Source organism: Haliotis cracherodii, unplaced genomic scaffold (genome assembly GCF_022045235.1).
Source record: "Haliotis cracherodii isolate W230 unplaced genomic scaffold, xgHalCrac1.p SCAF_3, whole genome shotgun sequence".
NCBI lineage: Eukaryota > Metazoa > Mollusca > Gastropoda > Lepetellida > Haliotidae > Haliotis > Haliotis cracherodii.
In genome coordinates this window covers 10,523,227-10,545,394 of record NW_027266286.1, presented here as the reverse complement: position 1 = coordinate 10,545,394, position 22,168 = coordinate 10,523,227, and the positions used below count along the sequence as shown (strand labels likewise).

The 22,168-nt window shown below is 36.7% G+C and overlaps 1 protein-coding gene across 13 annotated transcripts in view; it reads right to left on the bottom strand.

Annotated features, from left to right (window-relative positions):
- LOC139473941 (neuron navigator 2-like) overlaps positions 1-22,168 on the bottom strand; it is a 733,750-nt gene that overhangs the window by 230,918 nt on the left and 480,664 nt on the right. For all 13 annotated transcript variants that reach the window (XM_071256769.1, XM_071256765.1, XM_071256766.1 and 10 more), the window contains exon 3: positions 19,616-19,668. In XM_071256769.1, coding sequence (XP_071112870.1) covers positions 19,616-19,668 — 53 coding nt within the window. The remainder of the gene's footprint in view (positions 1-19,615; positions 19,669-22,168) is intronic.

The following is a 22,168-nucleotide window of genomic DNA, read 5'->3' as shown; positions in this document are numbered from 1 at the left end:
CATTTCCCTCTAAAAGCATCGTCCATTGTGCGATTCTGACCATATCATGAGCGTGTGTTTATGAATCACTATCAACAAGTGATGATACCGGGTGTTCATGAAAAGATGGCCATATCCTGCCCCACTGGTGGCACTCATCACAAACACATGCCAAGGCAAGTCAATTGTTACCCTGAAACAACATGGGAACATAAAACTAATCCACATGTTTAACATCTATATTTCAGAAAAGGATGAGCCTCAATAGCTGGTATAGGTTTAACAAATATAAGATTACTAAACACTATCTCCATGGACTAGAGGGGTGGTCGGGTAGCCTAGTGGTTAAAGTGTTCGCTCGTCACTCCGAAGACCCGGGTTTGATTCGCGACATCAGTACAATGTGTGAAGCTCATTTCTGGTGTCCCCCGCCGTGATATTGCTGGAATATTGTTAAAAGTGGCGTAAAACCATACTCACTCACTCACTCCAAGGACCATCCCAGCTCAAAATGCTTTCACAAATACGTACACCACAATATACCTTACAACTTAACAAGCGTAGAAGGTCACAACTAATCTGACAATTTGATCCAGTAACCAAAAGCAAGGTTCCCTCATTGATCTGTTCGTAATCATACCAGCAATTGGTTTTCAAATAAATAATTCATAGAGACTAGCATTAATAAAATATACAACTCAAAACTGTTGAGGACCAGATGATTCTTTCATATTACTATACCATGCCATGATAGACTAACTTTTGTGATATGAAAGAATCCGGTAGCCCTTAATGGTTTTGAGTAGTATGTTTTAATCATCCTTGCTACTTGAAGCATTTCATGTACCCAGCGAGTATCACCAATAATACACCACTTCCCCAAGGTACAATGACTGAAACTAATAATTGTGTTTTCACATCATCATTGGAAGACATATAGTCTGATACAGACCCTGAAACAAATATATCCAATATGGCCCATGCAAGTCTATAATGTTTGGCAAGTCTAGATTACTGAAAATGAAGAGAGTCCCTGGGCTCCTTTTATGATATTTTTTTTAAGATAATTTAACAACTGTTTTTTCTGAAAGATATGTTCATTTCAGAGACTAGATGTTAGTCTATCTGAAAATGAAGAGAATCTCTGGACTCCTTTTTATTATATTTTTTTAAAGATAATTTAACAACTGTTTTTTTCAGAAAGATATGTTCATGTCAGAGACTAGATATAAGACTAGAAGACAAAGTAAATTGTTTCCAAATTTCAGAGGATCAAAACTTTACTTATCTTCTCCAGGCCGACTTGCACAAAGCAAACTTAGCGCTAAGATGATCGATCGTTACTCCCATACTTCAACATAGGCTTATGATGGTCTTAGCGCTAGAATGGCTTTGTGCAAGTGGGCCCAGATCAATTACAACTCAGGCAGGTCTACGATTTCCAATCAAGTGCAAAACCCTCAACACCTGACATTATTCGGCTGAAAATACAAAACCTCAAATGCTTAAATAATGTTATTCTCATGACAAATTGATGTAATATGAGAACTCACACTGGACAAAACTACATTATGAGTAAAAAAAACAGACTTGAATACTTTTAATAGCCTGTAAGCCAAAATGCATTTACCGAGTAAGCCTGTTTTTTAAGACAGCTGAAGCTCAAAAAGCCATATATGTCATGAAATGTTTTGTAGTATCCAAAAACCTACATATATCATTAAATAATCCTGGTGATATAGGGTTAATGTGATTAATGTCATTGCAAACATATGTTTCCAATAGTTTATTTATTGTAGAATTCAAAATGGCCATGATATAATGGCAGAAAGTGATGTCCTGACAACTAACATAATTAAATCAGTGTAGAGAACCTGAGAAGAACAGTTTCCATCTGGAGTCAAATATTAACCTTACAAACCTATATTGATTCTCGGGGGTGAAACGTGACCTTAGATTGGCCTTCTTAGCAGATTGTATACATTAATTACATTTGTTTATATAGTCCTTCAAACTATCAATCAACACAGAAATTAATCATTAAACAGTTAATCTGTAACTTGTTATTTTATACCAGTCTGCCTAATCATGATGGCCATATGCATCAACCACTACAGATCTTTGGCACTGACTACAAGGCATACAATATTGGAAAACATCCCATCGATAGGTTCTTGGAATGGTACTGAGGCTTTGACCTATCTTACATGATAATCACTGTCAGGAATTAAATAAAACTGTTGAGTACCAAAACTGAAAAAAATAAGAATACTGACTATGTAGAACCAAGACTGGGTTAAAATTAACATAATCTACTCTTTTTTAAGAATTCTTTTACAATCCTATCTATTCAGTGGCTATGCAAAAGGGAAAAAAAGCTTCTATGAATCCCTTGTGAACAAAGAATTTCAAAACAAACTCAATTAATTTTCAAAGAGTAATTCTACACTTGAGGCCAACCTACAAAATCCTGGCAATCTCAAATTCACCCCTATCTTCACTTCAAGTTCAAATTGCAATTCAATTATGGCCATTAGTAGTTGTCTACAGGCAGTATCTCCTGATAGCACAGAATGAAGCAACTGTTTCTGATTGGTTGAGACAGCTGATAAATGAGCTTGTGTCATGTGTCTTTGCTCATGTCACCAATAATTTAGGCATTTTGACCAGAATGCATTATCAGTTATCTAAGATGCCATAAAAACAAAGAAGGTCTTAGGCAACATTCGAAGGACATTTTTTTTAAAGAAAGCAATGGCAACTGAGGCAAGCAGGTCTTGTTTTTAACACAAAAGGTCATCATTCTCTAATCTAGACTGAGTCAATAACGGTAGTCTCTCCATGGGCCAAAAATCTTTTTCTAATGGAGCTTTGCTTACTTTCAGTCTGGAGCAGTGTTGATCGACACAGAAAGAATTCTGAAGTTTTTTGCATTTTTTTCACAACTGTTTACGTAACATTGATTACAGTATTGACCAAATTCTACTTTCTGCCATGTGTTACACATAAACTGTATACTTGTATGTGAGAAATGGCTGTAAGAATTTGGATAATATGTAGTGTTACTGTCTAAAGCTGAAAATATGGAATTCTTGAAAGTCGGAGATAATTTAATCGATATGGCTCAATATCAATATCGGTTTGTTGAATTTTCTTAATGACTTATGTAAAGCATTCAGACGTACGTCGAAGATACTTTGATCAAAGGCACCATGCTGCAAGTTCAAAGTATATTTTTTTACATAAACGTCAATATTTTTTCTACATGTGAAGGTATTATTAGGAGGAAGCTGGCTTTGTTTCCTTTCTCGTCATATGCACAGTTGATGCTGTAAGATTATCTGATTATCTAGCTATCATATCTACAACATCGATGCCATTTCTTGTTATTACAAAACTTAGAACAACAGTCCATGTTCTTAGCTTCCACAAATGACCAAGAAGCCAAAAAAATTTTGTAATCTTAAAAACACTATAAAGATAACTGGAGACAGCACATATCATCTGTTTGAATAAATCAGAAAGTGAGTCATCTATACACATTCTGACATCTAAATTGTATGAAATTAAAACCCAGACCTTAAATACTTACAGGAACCAACACCCATTTCTGCTACCATGTGATGCCAATTTGGAATAGACTTAACAAAAACCTCTAAGAGAATATACCTCAACTGAAAATGGCAATATTAATACTCCATTCTGAGGTTATCATTAAGCTTTGTCTTGGTACCAAAGGGGGCCACAGGAGACCCAGTCACCTAAGCTGTTCAGAGTTACGTTCTGGAGGTAAGCCAGAAACCTATAACTGTGGGTTCGAATCCTGGTTCACCCCGATTATGTTTCCAGGATTGTCAGCACCATACCCGTGCTCGTAGGTTTCACCGAAGTGGTAAAAGTCTGTGACCAGCTCACTTCATGCTTTCCTCCGAGATTCAGCTGACACGCCGTGAGATAACTGGAATACTGTTCAAAACACTGTTAAATCCAATTCACTCACTTTTGATACCCTAAATACCATATTGTCCTATATATAACTGATTGGTGAAATGAAATCAATTCAATGTTCTTTACGGGAGATAAATTTTAAGTCTGAGCACTGGGTTTGTTCAAATATGGTAATGGAAACTAAGCAAGTCTACATCCTCTGCTGAAATGGTATACTTCCGAAAATTGTTGGTAAATTTGTATATTTATTTCTGGAAGTTGTCAAGATGTCTGATGTCAGATCTTGAGTGGGCATCTGTTGAAGGCTTCCAGGTCTCTCCAAACCCCATAAATAACTCCACCTGTCATCCCAGTGGCCCTTAATGGGGGTTTTGGTGTAAACCTCCATCCCAAACAACCCCTCATTTGACCTAACGGTAGGGGTCCTAATTAAGTTGATAGAGAAACTGTAGATTTATGGGAAGAAACAGTGCACTGAACAAACCCCTGTCTTGCTAAGAGCTGGATAATGAAATGTAATCCTGTATTTGAAATTTACCATCGTTAGAATCATGGTCCTGTGCCTATTTCAATGCAATTGACATGTTTTTAAAGGGAAATACGAGCATTCTTGTGGCAGATTCAATATTTATGTGTAAGTATTTGCATATTTTGTCAATCAGTTAAAACAACTTTTACACATGAAACGTCTAAGTCCATGTTCATTTTATTTTATGTTGCAAGGCGCACAGTTTTTCTTCTTAATGAAGGATGTACTCAGAAGAAGGCTAATGACTATGAATTTAAGCCACATGTTCAGGCAAAAGAACAACACCATGTTTAATGAGCCAAGACGTCATATATCTTACAGAGCAATGATTCCAATGTCATTAGTGTGTTTTTTTTACTTTTCTTGAACGTTTAAACAGTTTGCCGAGGGCATGTATTTCCAATTGACCTGTCATGATTTTTATTATTTTGCATCACCTATAAGCCATTGTAATAGTTTAATAGGAGTGAGTGAGTGAGTTGGGTTTAACACCGCTATTAACACTATTCCAGTTATATCGCAGCGTGTCAGCTTAATGTGGGAGGAAAGCCTGAAGTGATGCAGGTCTCAGACGCTTACCACTTCAGTGAAACCCACGTGCACGGTATGGTGCTGACAAACCTAGAAACATAATCGGGGCGAACCAGGATTCGAACCCACAATCATAGGTTTGTGGCGTGCCCAAGGGATGCAACTCAGCACAGTGAATCGCGGCGCCTCAGACGACTGGGCCACCCGTGCCCCCTGTTTAATAGAAGAGACAGGGCAAGAGGCATTGAGGCAGAGGCAGTCAGGAATATAGACTTGAAAAGTCAGACAGAAAGTAAGAGAAAGAAGGATTTGGTACCTCTTTGGTGAAACACAGGAGTACTGCAGTGTTTATGTGAGTGAGTGGTGGGTAAGAATTATGCCAATCACCATTATTTTGACTTTTTCACCCAGTGGAATCTGTTTCAGTGGAAATCAAGACTGGTTATTCTCTGGCATTGACATTTTATATTTCATTTACTAAATAGTCTTGGGGCGGTCGGGTAGCCTAGTGGTTAAAGAGTTCGCTCGTCACGCCAAAGACACGTGTTCGATTCCCGACATAGGTACAATGTGTGAAGCCCATTTCTGGTGTCCCCTGCCGTGATATTGCTGGAATATTGCTAAAAGCGGCGTAAAACCATACTCACTCACTCACTCACTAAATAGTGTGAAATAAATATGGAGGAAAGGTAGTCGTAGATGTTTCAGAAGCAAAACACAAGCAGGGCTGTTCTCACTGACATACAAGGATCACAATCACGTCAAATCTCAGCTTCAAACCTACAACCTGCTGAAACCACGTAGAATGTTTGTTTGTTTGTTTGTTTGTTTGTTTGTTTGTTTGTTTGGTTGATGTTTAACGCTGCACTCAGCAATATTCCAGCTATATGATGGCGGTCTGTAAATAATTGAGTCTGGACCAGACAGTCCAGTGATTGACATCATGAGCATCACACAATTGGGGTACGATAACATGCATCAACCAAGTCACAGAGCCTGACCACCTGATCCCATTAGTTGCCTCTTATGACAAGCATAGTCGCCTCTCCAGCAAGCATGGGTTACTGTAAGATTTATTCTCTACCCAGGGAAACCTGGTAGTAACTCACACTATCTGTGTATGCTTAAATTCCTTTGTTCATAGTTGTACCTTAGAATACCCACAGGAGTGCTTTGAGACACAGAATAAACACAGTGACATTTGTGACAATCTGATCCGGTGTACCATAAGGTGGAAATCTATCCCTTTCATTGAAATGTACGACACACGTCAATATCATACGCACAGCTGTATTTTTCAAATGGTTTTATGCTCTGTAAAGAATCATTACAGTGAGAGGCAAGAGTCCCTGTCAGAATCATTGGGGATAATCACAAAATTGATAAAATGCCATGCACTCTGTTTGACGTGCATTTCATTTTGCACACATCAAATCAGATTGTCTATTTCACTATCCATCTTCGACACTAGCGCGGATGAATTCTTTTTCATGCCCATTGCACCATAGAAATGGATTATTTACTTACAGAATTGATCCTCTGATCTTCCATTTGCCATCTCCTTAACACTAAAAGATAATGGCTGTCTCAGAAAAGGATGTAAATTCACCAGAACAAATTTCTCTGTTTAACTTCAGATGAAATCTATAACAATTTTGAATATCATGTCAATATGATTTAATGCTACAGTGATCATATTGTCTTAATTTTCTCATGCTGATAAAAAGATAATGTGGAAAATTTTCAATATTCATACATTGTTACTGAATTTGTGGTGCCATGACCAACGTCAATAGCGAAATAGACAACAATGGACATTGCCTTTCTATCTTACATTGTGGGTGGTCCGTCCATACATAAAGATAACTCAATTTTTTTATCATTTCATTGTTAATTGATAAGAAATTGACAAATGAGAACACAATAACATTTTTTTGTTGGTGGCCATTTTACATGCCAACGCGCAATCGACGAGACTTTCTGTCGGGTGTTCCTATAGTACTTCTTCACTTTGTGCAACCTGAACATGATAATGACGAGTTCAGTGTGAATAATTACTCCCTGGTGATCAGTTTCAATAGTTATGCTTGACTGGGAATGATTCATACATGAATAAGTATTCTACACACGCTGTTAGGTACGTGTAACTTGATACTGCAGATGTTTTCTTTTTTTGGTGTTAACTGTTTCAAAAAGGCACCCATGTTGTTAATATGCCTTAAACATTCATGGAATAATTTATTTTATTTTATTGTTAATAATACTAACAATTTGCCTTAATCTTTCATGTTACAAATTTTTATTTTTATTAAAAAAATGTTTTTTAATGAAATGATACAAAATTAGTGTTTGAGCATTTTTATAATTTTATTTGTACTTTCTTTTTCAGGGATGGAAAACTACATAAGATAATCTGAAATAATAATTCATTGATATTTTCTTTATTCTCTGAATTTCATACATTTCAAAGATGTAATCGATTGAGCATCATACACTTTTGCCCAGTTTTGCCCAGCAGCGGATGCCAAATCAGGACAATCACAAAGCTGTCCCTCCATCCAAACACAAATAGCTTCTACCCTAGTTTCTACAATAACCTCACTCCCTCTGTCTTCAGTTCTGCCCTGGCTAGCACAAACAGACCAGTGTTGTGGCAGTTTTGTACACCCCCCCCCCCCCCCCCTTCTCAAATGAACAACTCCCTCCCTGACAAACCCACAATGCCATTTTCCAACAAAAGAACTTATGAGGCCATAAGAGTCACTTGAGAGAGCAAATGTTGAAATGTAAACACGGTAACCATGGATCAATTCCTTTCTTCGACTATCAATTTATATCCCTCTTCAACAAATTGGTTACTATCACTCATCCAGGGAATAAAGCTGCTGGTGGCACATGCTACGTTCACTGTGGACCGACCACATGTCATGGCTGACCACTGTGATAGGCCGGAGAGGGATAGCCAATATTGACCAGAGGGATATAGCCGATAATGACCATGTTTACATGTGCTGTGATTCATAAGCGGGATCGGATGTCACTGATGGAAAGAATATTGTTGTATTCATTGAACAGGACTGTGGTTTAGAATCCCCATCATCATCATCATCATCATCATTGTCATCACAACCATTACATCACCATCACCATCATCATCACCATCACCATCATCATTGTCATCACAACCATTACATCATCATCATCATCATCATCATCACCATCATCGTCATCATCATCACAACCATTACATCACCACCACCACCATCATCATCATCATCATCATCATCATCATCAACATCATCATTGTCATCACAACCATTACATCATCATCATCATCATTATTGTCAACACTACCACCAACATCATCATTATGATTATTGTAATCATCACAACTGCCATCATCATCATCATAACCATCGCCCATAACGACTGCAATCCTTATTCATCAATGCATCATTACACAAATATTACAATTATTCAATGAACAGTATTCAGGACATACAAACATTTCTATCTGTTTAGTTTAACACTCATTCTAGCATAAAGGAATGATTTCATTCCCTTGATACATGCCTAGGAGAAAAAAATGATCTTTCATGACCTTTTTAAGTGAAAATCCATATCATTCATCCCCAAAATGTCAATCCAAATCCATCCATCATAATAAATCGAATTAATTCAAATGAAATTCAAATTCAAAAATAAATGATAGCTTTAGAAAATTAATTCAATTTTCAAACTCAAATAAGATTCATTCAAGTACACAATTTAATTTCAGGTGCAATCTTTTCAATATCCCACAGCCTGGGGGCCAACAGTAAATTTCGGTGAAAACAAAGCCCCTAAATTACCTCCCCTTTGTATATACATGAAATCAATTCTATTTCGTTGCTATCTTAATGACACAACCATAGTCATCGGATCAATGAATATTTGCTCACAAAAAGTACCTCAACCCAGAGAGATGTTTATGCAAATATTCTGGTGACAATAATTGGCATTCAGAATTGATTACACCGAATATGAATCCTTGAAAACCATGAATTAGACAGGTAATTTTCCTACCAGGTGAAAAGATAAGGAAATTTTCAAATTTGATGTCTTCCGTTTTGAAAAGATAATAGCAGGGATTTAGTATCAATTTGCACTTAAATTGAAATATAATGACATGATTGATTTTTATGCATGAAAGCTCTTATTTTGGCCAGAAATCACTGTCAGTTGTTGAACAATACAAAAGTTGGGCTGAACGGTTTCAAACAATATTTAACAAAGAAATGGAATGAATTGGAGATATAGTTTCCTTCAGCAATCATAAAAAGACACATTAAAAACGCATAATATTTACATGTGAGATTTCTCATCAGTTGCACAATATAATAGTGGTCTTTTGGTAAGTATTTTTCTAATAAATATTTATTGTTGATTGATTCAGTGATTGCAAAAGACATAACCAACATTGACATCATGATTTTATGCACATACAACTATTTCTAACATCCTGTTTTAATGTCCTGAATCTCAAGTAGCAAGATGATTTTGTACTATTTCAAATTCATCAAATCATCTGCCATTATAATAATTAGAATGGACAGGTTTTATGTGCTACAGCTGTATTTCAACTTGTTAAGGCATATGGGTTTCATCCTGTAAAACCTTTGTATGCTTCCATTGTCTAAATGAAGTAAAACTTTAAACTGTATTCAAATATTTTAAATTGGCAAATTTCTATCCCTTTATTTTATCATCTACCGTATATCGCTGTGTATAAGGCGACCCCACGTATAAGACGACCCCCCTGTACACGCCTTCAAAATCAACCCAAAATCCTATACTCTGTGTATAAGGCGACCTGGAATGAAGCACATCGCAAGTGCGCACACAAACCTTATATATGCAATAAAAATATGTTTATCTTGCGTTGTTTTTTTCTACAATGATAGGTCGCGTGTGTAACTCCAGCACACGTCGCCATTTTGTGTTTACACGGTACGACACCAAATTGGTGCCCGGAAAATAAAATTCATTTATGAAGTCATAACATATAAGAGACAATGGTGAGTAATTTAATCGCCAATTAACTATGTTGTAACTAACTAGGCTTATGTTTGCTTCACATTCAGCGTGTTTATTCCACAATCACATGTACACACCGTCTCCAACACTTGTTAATACAACTGTAAAAACAGCGGGAATTGATTTCAGCTTCACCGGTTATCACATGTTAGGTCACATGTGCAATATGCAAATGCTTACCGGTACTTCCGGCTCTCTACTCACGGATGTTGATTGTTTTACCGTGTCAGCTGGTTTGACAATAAGATAATAAGAGCCCCCTATTTCTAATTTTGAGAGCACCCTGAGCGCTTATTGCATCAAATACAGTAATCATAAAAATTATATTTTAAAATGAAAAAAATGTATCATGCATTTTAATTTCAACACTTTCAGTTGTTCTACATGTTTCACAACATGAGTTAATTATTGCCGATTTTCGCAATGACAGTACTCAGTCTAGTAGAACATGTCATTACAATCATCAAATAGTTAGTACTGGTAATGGGATGAAGCATACTTTAAGCAAATAAGGTGCGGTCGGGTAGCCTAGTGGTTAAAGCACGTGCTCGTCATGCTGAAGACCTGAGTTCGATTCCTGACATGGGTACAATGTGTGAAGCCCATTTCTGCTGTCCACCGCAGTGATATTGCTGGAATATTGCTAATTTACTCATTTAAGTAAACATTTCATTCATGTTAATGCACACAGCCAGGTTTATCCTGCCATCACAAGAGCGACAGACATACTTAACATATTTTCAAACTTTTCAAGCCGATGTTAGCTAAATTTTAATATTCAGGCATTTTGGTATAAAACACCCCTCAGTCATACCATACATAAGTGAGTGAGTGAAAATTTAAGTAACTTCTTGCAATTTATTCAGCAATCACAAGCATGCTGTACAATACAGAGAATCAAACCTAGTCTCTGCTGTATGAATAGAATGGTTCAACCACTAAGGTTAACTCCTGTCATCAAGCCTTGAACACTGAGCATACGTTACATTCAGAATTAGTTAAACCCATTGGGTAAAAACACACACTACCCCAGCCAGCACACACTACCCCAGCCAGGTTTTACCTGTGCATAGTCTACACATTAACATAATCTGGCTATCAATTACCTTTTTTTCAAATAACCTTTCTTATCAAGATATCAAATAATCTACAAGACATTATGAAAAATATCAAAGAAAATACCAGAGTGTATTCATTTTTTATTTATTTCCTTTTTAAAAAAATAAACGCAACAAAAAACTTTTCCATAATCATAAGAAATCTTCTCATTGAGTCATGAGAAATCTCTGCTAAGAGCAAAATCTGACTCTAACATAAGCATGTATGTCTCTGTCTTGTTATTATCAATTTTTTTCAAGCTGGAACACGTCCATTTCTCAAAGCCATCATCGCCATCTCCGAATCAATTCATCATGGCCAAACTCAACCATAAATCTCATAACAGTATATATATTTTTTATGATAAAATTATATCCCCTGGCACATTGGGTCTGGCCACCCACACAGCATCCTAACATAACGCCTCATCAAATCACATTGCAAAAAACCCACTGGATGCATCCACAGGTCTCTTGCAAAAAGAATTGTTAATTTCAGTCAATCACAAATCAATAGCAATAAATTTCACTCAGCATCATGAACCTGTTGTCATCAGAGCAGTACCCATAATCCTCTGGGAGATTTATGTCCGCAACCCTACAATGATATCATCAGCGAACAAAGGTTGTATTGTTGTCCTTGTGAACGTGATAGCCTGATATCAACGTGATATCGTTTCATATTCAACATGCATGTTGGTTATAGATTTCATTTGGAATTGGAATCAATTATGACTAAAGATGCATGTTTCACTTCAACGATTGACAGGTGTATTAACGAGATTTAGTCAGGTGAGCTAAACTGCAAAGTGTCGTCCATATTAATGATTTTTTTGTTTAAACAGACAGTGATCAAAGCAATGGTTGAATGAAATATCACATTAAATAATCATGTCCTCCAAGAATTAAGTCTGACGAGACATGCCAGCTGACGCTTAATGTGAGAAACTGACGAGCAATAATTAGAGCGCTTTATGACTCATCAATTCAAAATTTGCATATATCAATTTATGGTAATAATTTCAACCATGCATAAATATCAATCAACTATGAAAGCATGCACAAATTATATCCACGATGTGTTTGTTACCTTAAGGGCATAATATCACATATATCTACCAGAATGGCCTTCGGACATATTGCTTAATTATATATAGAAAAATAGGTTTATAATGAACACGCTTATAATGAACTCACGGATATTACAAACTAAATTTTTGGTCCCAGTCATTTGCTGTATAAATGTTGTATATATGCTTATAACGAATTACGGTTATAACAAACTAAAATTAGTGGTCCATTTGAGTTTGTTATAACCGTAGTTGACTATATTGAGTTTCTGTACACAGCTTCAAAAACTATTATCTTGAGAACTTTCTTTCTTCATGACAAAGTTAATTTAGCAATTTGGAACAGATAACAATTTCAGCATATTATGATTTCAATCTTAACCATTTTCAATGCTGCGAATGAATCAACAAGTTAAATCTTGAATTAAAAGTAAACATCACTTTCTGATTTGAAATTGATAAGGAAATCACTAATCTACCCACACTTCTGATCCCAGCATGAGATGAGGAAAGAAGGACTCAAGTTTCAAACAAATTGGGCCCAGGTGGGCCCCGCCTTTGACAACTGTGTTTCAAATGATAGGCCATAATTCTTTGATTGACACTCATCTATTTCAAAGGGTCTAGAACCAGATTTGCTTTCAGATTAACTGGCACATATTACCGGGGTAATGCAATAAACCATTATGAAATCTGTGCTGATTTATCAACCTGTTACATCACATGATAAGAGCTAAATTGGCAGTATCTTGACATCAATAGTAGTGCCACCATTATGGTCAGCAATGGCGGCTTCTGGCTCATCTTGTCCTGACAAAATCTCCATGTGGGCATGATAAGTACAGACAGATGCTGCCCCACAACTGACCATGAGGGATAAGCCTTGGAGTATTTTGTCTTTAGCTGGCTCAGAAAGATCTATCCTGTCTTCATCCTGTGCAATTGGACACGTCTCATGGATGCTCCCTCCCAAACTCATCTACACTTTTTTCATCTTCATTCTTGCAAGTTCTCCCTTCCTGTTATTGGTCCTCTACCCACCTAGCCAGACTGAATCCAATACCTTTTACTGCATCCCATCTTTGCAAGGTCACCCTCCCCCACTCAACCCCTCTTTCATCTTTCATCCTTGCAAGTGCTCCCTTCTTCTTTTTGGTCCTCTACCCACCTAGCCAGATTGAATCCAAAACCTTTTATTGCATCCCATCTTTGCAAGGTCACCCCTCCCAACCCCCACCATAACTACCAACATTACCTAAATCTCATCCTTGCAAGGGTTACCTTTCCCAATATCCTGACTTATTTTGTAATAGCCATGGAAACCCCAAAACTGTGTCACATGTCCTTCATCTCAACCATGAACTTCCATTTCTGCAACCCCGGCAACCTTTCCCTCTATATACTCTCAACCACCCATGTCTCCATCATCTAACCTCAACCCCCATACACAAACCTATCTCACCCAACCACCAGACATGATCTCAACCACCCCCTCCCGCCCAGAACCTCACCCAACTCACCCACACTCAGTCAGTTCTCTCACCCATCTCACCTTCATCCTGCACTTCATCCAATCATCACTTTATCCCTTCTAACTCACCTGTCTCCCACCCTTGCCAACTCTGTATCACTGTCAAACTGTAGTATCTTTATTGACACGAATAAGTAACCAAAAAATAAAAATTGCAACCTTGCCCAGCTCATTTCATTCAACTTGCCCATACCAAGGTGGTTATTCTTTCCAATTCTCTACCCCAACAATGATCTGCAACTTCATACTGTAGCATCTTTATTAACATGAATAAGTAACAACAACAAAAAATTGCAACCTTGCCCAGCTCATTTCATTCAACTTGCCCATACCAAGGTGGTTATCCTTTCCAATTCTCTACCCCAACAATGATCTGCAACTTCATACCTATAAACACACCCCAGTCAGTTCTCTTAAACCATAATGCCATTATACCTCCCACTTATCAATTAACAGCCAGCAATTCTCAAAATTTTCACAGAGCACCCTACCCCATAAGCCATAACCAGAAAACCCTGATCAACAAACCTCTGTCATCATCTTACCAACTCCTCTCAAGTATCTCACCAGCTTTTCTTACATCAACAACCCCAACCACTTAGCCCGAGACAATAGCCCACTACTGTCTCTTCAGCTTCCCTTTTTCATCATTAGTCCCCCTACACTTGTACCCATTGTATCCCTTCTTTATCCCGGAGCGACCCTCCCCTCCTGCACAGCCCTCTGCCTCTGTTCCTCGCTGGCCCCACCCTCAGCTATTACCCCGGTGGGAATCGGGGCCAGTGTTCTGTTACAGTCAAAGTTTTGTATATTGTCTCTGTAAACATGGCCACTATCATAGGAGAGGCAAGGCTGGTGTGTTGGCACTTTAAACTTTACCATGGTTTCTACATGATCTAATAGTGGCCTCTTATGTCTGGGAATGAATGAATTATAATTCCTTGAATGGATCAGAAGCATATTAACAGAATAAACCATCAAAGTTTTTGTGGCTCTCTTCAGCACAAAAACTGCGAGAAAAATCAGAATATTCACAAAATAATTCATTGAACTTGTACAAATATTTTACCATTTAGATTTAGATTTCAAGATTGACATCTCTTGAATTATATATATGAAACAATACTCACCTAAAATATTTAACCTTCGGCAACAAAAAATCCTTTAAAATAATCCAAACTTGTTCAAATTAACTCCAGGACCAAAACAATCCCAAGTTAGCAAAACAGAATGCACGTGTACTCCTGCAAACTTCACACAGGGCCGATCCCACGTACACTCTCACCACACATGCACATGCGCTGTCATGAGAATACCTATGCAGATAAGTATCTTAACACACATCTGCACACTACAGATGCTGGGGAGAATTTCCTGATGACCCATGAGTTTCACACTGATAAATTTGTTTCCTCGCCATTCTTTTCTGTCTTCTAAGCTGATGGTTTTCATTGGCAACCCAGCATGTTCCATTTCAACATGAAGGGGGAGGGTGCAATAGGGCAATCCATTCTGTCAGGGGAGGGGTTATTGATTGCAAAGGAAATTGGGTATTAATTTCCTGAGGGAGTGGGCCAATGGAGTTTCGTTTCATTTACAGGACTTAAACACTGGGAAAGTTTTGTAAAACGGATGCTTTTCAGACTCCTAAAAAAAAGTGACAAGAATTTTAAACTAAACATAACAATTTTGAATTTAACTTCAAAGATAAAGACTTACACAATTTATTCAAGTTAAATATTCAACTATTGATATACTGAATATATATTTATTGAAATTTAAATGAACTAGACATGAAAGTAATTTCATATTTACATTTAAAAATTATTGTAATTTTGATGTTTGGGAATTTTCGTCGTTAAAAATCACGTATTCCGGAAGTGAAAATGAAATGCACCTATGAACAGATATTTATAACATGTTAATTGACAAAATATCTGCTGAAGTAATCATGATGTTTTACTTTTAAATAAACCCCCCATTAGCTAATAAAGAAATTGTTGCCACAATATGTTTAAACTATCAATTAAGAGACACATGTCGTAACGAGTTCAACACTGAAGCTTGATTTAATGTATCAGCTGTTTTATTTAAACAGAGCACCAAATGCTCTCATATCTTCCCCTTTTTATTAGAAGTAGTAGTAGTAGTAGTAATAGTGGCAGCAGCAGCGGTAGTAGTAATAGTACTAGTAGTAGTAGTAGTAATAGTAGCAGCAGCAGTAGTAGTAGTAGCAGTAATAGCAGTAGTAGTAGCAGTAATAGCAGTAGTAGTAGCAGTAGTAGCAGCAGTAGTAGTAGTAGTAGTAGTAGCAGCAGTAGTAGTAGTAGTAGCAGTAATAATAGTAGCAGCAGTAGTAGTAGTAGTAATAGTACTAGTAGTAGTTGTAGTAGCAGCAGCAGCAGTAGTAGCAGTAGTAGCAGCAGCAGCAGCAGTAGTAGCAGTAGTAGTAGCAGCAGCAGCAGCAGCAGCAGCAGCAGCAGTAGTAGTAGTACATACAGGTGTGAATATGTTATAGCTGTTGATCATCTCAATAATTCAAAAATTCCATAAATGTGATCATGTTTTTTATCAAGTTGTGATTTTTGTGAACCCCCTCACTTATTTTCAGTAGATTTGAAGTGTACAGCTGGTGTTTACTTACACTAAAGTGGGATGGAATGGACCCATACCTTTTCCGTAGACTTTTGTTGTTCATTTAAATTTTCCATCATTTCAGTTGTCAATAACATACACACATGATCAGTTACTTTTGCTGTTGAGTATATCTGTATGCTTCTATCTAAGGAGTGAGTGAGTATGGTTTTACGCCGCTTTTAGCAATATTCCAGCAATATCATGGCGGGGGACACCAGAAATGGGCTTCACACATTGTACCCATGTCGGGAATCGAACCCGGGTCTTCGGCGTGACGAGCGAACGCTTTAACCACTAGGCTACCCGACCGCCCCTCTATCTAAGGACCTCAAATACTATAGTCAGAAGGCTGTGGGATGCTTATTTAAACAATTTTGATATGTTGCAGGTTTCATATCGTTTAACAGTAAAACCCAGAACAGAATATATCATTTTGACATGGACGTCTTTAAATATTTATTTATGTAAAAGAGACTACAATTTTCCTTTGAATGACATCTGTTCCAAAATATCTCTTCAAAACAAATATCAAAAACAGGAATTTACAATAAATACAATTCCTGTGACACTTATTACCTCAAAAGATCAAAAGATAAGAAAATATGCCACTATATCACTTCAAAAAAGTATTTTTAAGAAATTCCATTTTGAAGTTGCAGCGCTTCCATCATGGACCATTCTTTATCCATTATACATCTTCTTGATAAGAAAAATGAAAGATGAAGTTTGAAAACACTTCATGTAAATAACGTACACTATTGTCTAATAAATAAGAAACTTGTCTAATAAGCAGAAAAGTACATTTTGCTCTCTCTCTCCATTGCCAGAGAAAAAAGCACTTTTACATGACCAGAATATCATATCATCTTTATGGTTATTCATTTTGCTTATTGGAAGCTAGATTTCTTCATGCATGTTGATAGCATTTTTTACATGTGATGTTATATGAGAATGGCATATTTCTCAGGTTATTGATGTGTCACATTTCATCTAGTATACCACACCATATTGTATCACAAAGTCAGGAGTTCTTAACAACACATTTCTTGAAAATGACCCTTGAAAAGAAAAGAAACACAAAACTGTATTGCCTATATATATTATGATAATCATAAATAATATACTGTATTCGACGTAATAAGCTCCCCGCTCTAATAAGCGCCCACGGCAATATTTGCTAATATATTGGCTAGTGAACAATCCCAATTGGCACCCCTTCCGATTGATCAATGTACACAAGACTTATTTATACGCGTATAATACGCTCTCGTGTGTTATATGCATCCTTAATTATGGGCAATTAAATTCTGGAAAAATATATCTGTCGTACATAAACATTTCCTGCATTTACATGTTATGAGATCTGATGCAGACCACACAAAGCATCTTGTAAAAAGCAAGGACTCTGGATCCACTGATGCACATCAGATATGAAACATCCATATTAATTCTGCTGCTATATTATAAACTAACATTTAGTCTCTGAAATCTTATATTACACAATATCCTTCTTGACTTCTAAAAATAAAATATGTGGAATAGAGCTAGCTAGGGCTGGCTAGACTTGCTTTTGTATGCGTTTCCAGATATATTTTTTTCATAAAATAAATATATTCCACGGTCATGGTGCAGGACTAGCCATATTATTATATGTTCCCTTATTATTTCCCATCAGTATAGGTGCTTTATATACTTGTATTTAAATTGATTAGGTGGTTTACATTCATAACCTGGTTGGTTTCAAAAATCACTTCCAATTTTTTGTGCTGGCTGCTTTGGTGTAGTTTCAAACCCCAACTGAATGAACCGATAGGTTCGTATTTCAGATGTTTGTCTGTTCTAGAGCATAGATCAGCTCATTGTGATATATGGCTTCTTCCTATTCCTAAATTCAGGTGAGCTAAAAATATGACATTTTTTCTGATGTCAGTTCTGATGTCAAGTTTTGTATCAATTATGTCACTGTCAGTTTCACTTGACAGCATCATACTCACTTAATCCAATACCAGCCCACAATAAGAGACACCACTAATATTAGCTGACACTGGGGATTATGCGGAACGTGTCCATTTAATTAAATGGTGTTGGACATGTGTCATTTGCATAACTTGTACTGGTGTTTTTCGACCTTGTGACTTGCCATGTCAAAATAATGACCTCTGGCTTAGGGGGCAATTATTGGATAATGCTACTTTGCGATATTTATTAATAACATTAAACTTGAAATTGTCAAAACAGTTTAAGACCCAAAGCACTGTGATCATGCTGAATAAAGATTGAATTATACAACTTCTTGTAATACTACTAGAAGACTGGCACCATCATAGCAGTAAGACCATTTTTCAACATTGGCTTACAATAGTAGTACCGGTATATAACCGGCAATAGCGATCAGCTGCTTCGCTTAGGGTTATTATTATCTAAAATATGTTTAGTAAAAGCTGCAACAAAATTAACAAGATATTGGGATATATTATTCCTGATAAAAAAAATAGTTTCAGATACAATTTTTGCCAATCCTTGCATTAAAATCCTGTAAAATTATATCATTGTGTGTGTCTTGACCGAATCACCGGTAGATTCCAAGTAAACATGTGTACAGCTGATTGCTGTTTCTGGCTTAGTTTACGAGCAAATACACAAGGTAATCTTAATCCCTGGATGTAAAACAATACTTAGCAGAGCAAAAAATACAATTTAAACGGTAAATAAACATGTCTGGTGATTTTTTTATCTCAATTTTCGAATTTGTACTGACCAAGTTTCTCATCACCCGTTCGTTTACCGGAATTCGCTGAAGGTGTAGATCTACGGTGTAATTTTTTTCTGCGCTTGACATTCAATTTTTTTTTTCAAAATACTGAATCCGCTAGAGGGGGTGCGCATTATACGTGGGTGTGCACTATACTCAAGAAAATATGGTAGTATACCCATCTTCTGTGAGGCTTATATGTATTCAGGGGGCTGGTGCCAGTGCATACTTTCACATAGATTTACCACACAGTGAAAGCACCGATATGACTCTGAAGTAAAGACTCTGTTTGAAAAGGCTGTTTTGAAGAAATTTCCTCTTGGTCTTTGAAAGCTGTCAAAGCTTATGCCCCTTGCTTATTCCACTCACAGATCTGAAATTCTGTGGCAATATGTTCTGAAAAACAAATTCCTGGAAGAAAGCATCCATGTTCTGAAGTATAATAGGAAAGCAAAAATAACTTACCATTTGAGCAGAATTCTTTGGTTTTGTCTTAATGTCTTTGATCTTTTCATTGGCTGGAAAAGAAAATGACATTTTATTTGCATGTCTGTCTCATATATTTGCACCTCATCTTAATGGCATGCAAACCAAATGATTATATGAAAAATGAAAGAATATACATCAATGTTTGACAACTGATGGGTAATAGCGTTCTGGCAAATGTTAAACACTATGTCACATAAAACAAAAGTTTTTTTAACTGCTGTGGTGTTATTGCCACATACCTTGATTAGGACAGACAACATGTCTCCTTGAGTGAAATGCTATGAATATGTTTGTACTATAAATCTGAATTTCTTTTACGCCAAATTATTTTGTTCTTCATCAGGAGGCAAGAGTTAAATGATGACAAATAATTTGGGCTTCATCTACACATGGAATCAACCTTGGACATTTTGACCCACACCAAATCATTCTGAAAGTCGAGTGGAGACTGTGAACAATATCTCAATTATATCACAGGGCAGGGGCGGTGGGGTAGCCTAGTGGTTAAAGCGTTTGCTCATCACACCGAATACCCGGGTTCGATTCTCGACATGGGTACAATGTGTGAAGCATTTTTCTGGTGTCCCCCGCCATGATATTGCTGGAATATTGCTAAAAGCGGCTTAAAACCATACCTACTCACTCACTCACAAGGTGGTTAACTAATGCAGGTCATAGGCCATATCATTACACTGAATGTTTTTTGTCTGTTGTTTAATGCCACATAAAAAAATATGACAATAATTTTAGATTATAGAAAGCAGGAATGTGTAGATTGTTTTCACTTGTGCCATTGCAAAAGCTAAATGTTGAATTGATTCTGGAGAAGTTGATACAGAAGACCAGAAAAAAACATTAAATAACAACTAATAACACATGCTCATGATGTAGTCAGAATGTTACAATCGACTCTGCTTTAGGCAGAGATATCTATTCTATATTATTTTTATAAATTTTAAAAAGTAGAATGACAATGCCAGCGACACGATCAGACAACCACAACCGCATGAAAATGAATCACGAGAATAAATGTCATCAGTCTAGCCAAACAAACCATTTAAAAAAAAAGACTGCCCTAGCATTCATCATGTCGGTACATCAGCAGGGGTCATCAATATCACCAGAACAAAAAATGCTAATAACGATGAAATATGGGCCTAAGTTGTGAAAATACATCAATATTATTTGTGTTACAACATGAGTGACTCATAGGACGCAAGAACCTGTACTAATGCCATGCTTCATGGATCTACCAAAGTTGGCACCAATGTCTCATGCCATGGTCAAATTACCATTCTGTTTGCTTCAGGGAAGCATAACTAGTTACATGATCAGCCATCATCAAGTTCTTTGTACGCGACAATCTGACAGAACCAACGTCATCACGGCCATGTTTATTACATGATACCAACACTTGATGACATGTTGACAATGGCAGCAAGGAAAGTGATTTATGCCAATGTGTAAGAGACATGAAAGTTTTAAGATCGCTAATCCTCGGTTAATCCCCGTATTATTCTTTTTTGTTAAAAAACCAATACATTTCTTTGATCAATCACCCGTCATTTTGTCACATGTACCAGCTTGCCCTACACTCTGTATGTATTCACTATCGCAATCTACTCTTTAAATACATGTATCAATAAAATAGAATTCCTGACGTGATGCGTGAGAGAGAGAATGGGCTTTCATGTTATAGTTGGTAATAATTCAGCCATATCATCCTACTAGACATTGATAGGTTATTTTGAGACTAAAGGACACGGTATGACATGTTGGCCCATGGGAGATACATAATTTAAGATATGGGAAAACAAATCTTTATGGAAGTTTACAAACTGTAAGTACACTGGACCTACAATGGGACAATATTAAATGCACATTATGTAAAACTATGTACTATTTTATGCAAATTGGGAAGAGAAGGGTGCAACCAGTAGGGTAACCTATTTGTGTTTGTTTGTTGTTTAAAGCTGGACTGAGCAATATTCTACCTATATATTCAATCTGTAAATATTCGGGTTAGGCAATCCAGTGATTGATATCATGAGCATCCATCTATGCAATTGTGATACGATGACATGCATCAACCAAGTCAGCAAGCCTGACCATCTGATCCCGTCAGTCACCTCTTACGACAAGCATGGTCACCTTTTACAGCAAGAATGGGCTGCTGAAGACCAATTCTTACTCAGACCTTCATCACTGATTTTAATATTCATACATTCCATTCATATATAATTTTCATCACTATTTTGCCTTTTAAACCCAATGGAATCTGTTTCGGTGTATAATCGAGACTGGTTATTCTCTGATGTTGATATTTTATATTTTCTATTTTAAAAATGTATTAATAGTCAGTTAACAAATCAATTGAATTTTTGCTCAAAACAATGATACAAAGTAACAAGAACATTATTACTTCACACAGACTTCTAATCCCTTTTAAGTTCAACTTCTACACATGGGACCTTGAACATGTACCTTACAGAGTGCAATAACTGAAACTGTAATATGCACTGGAAACTA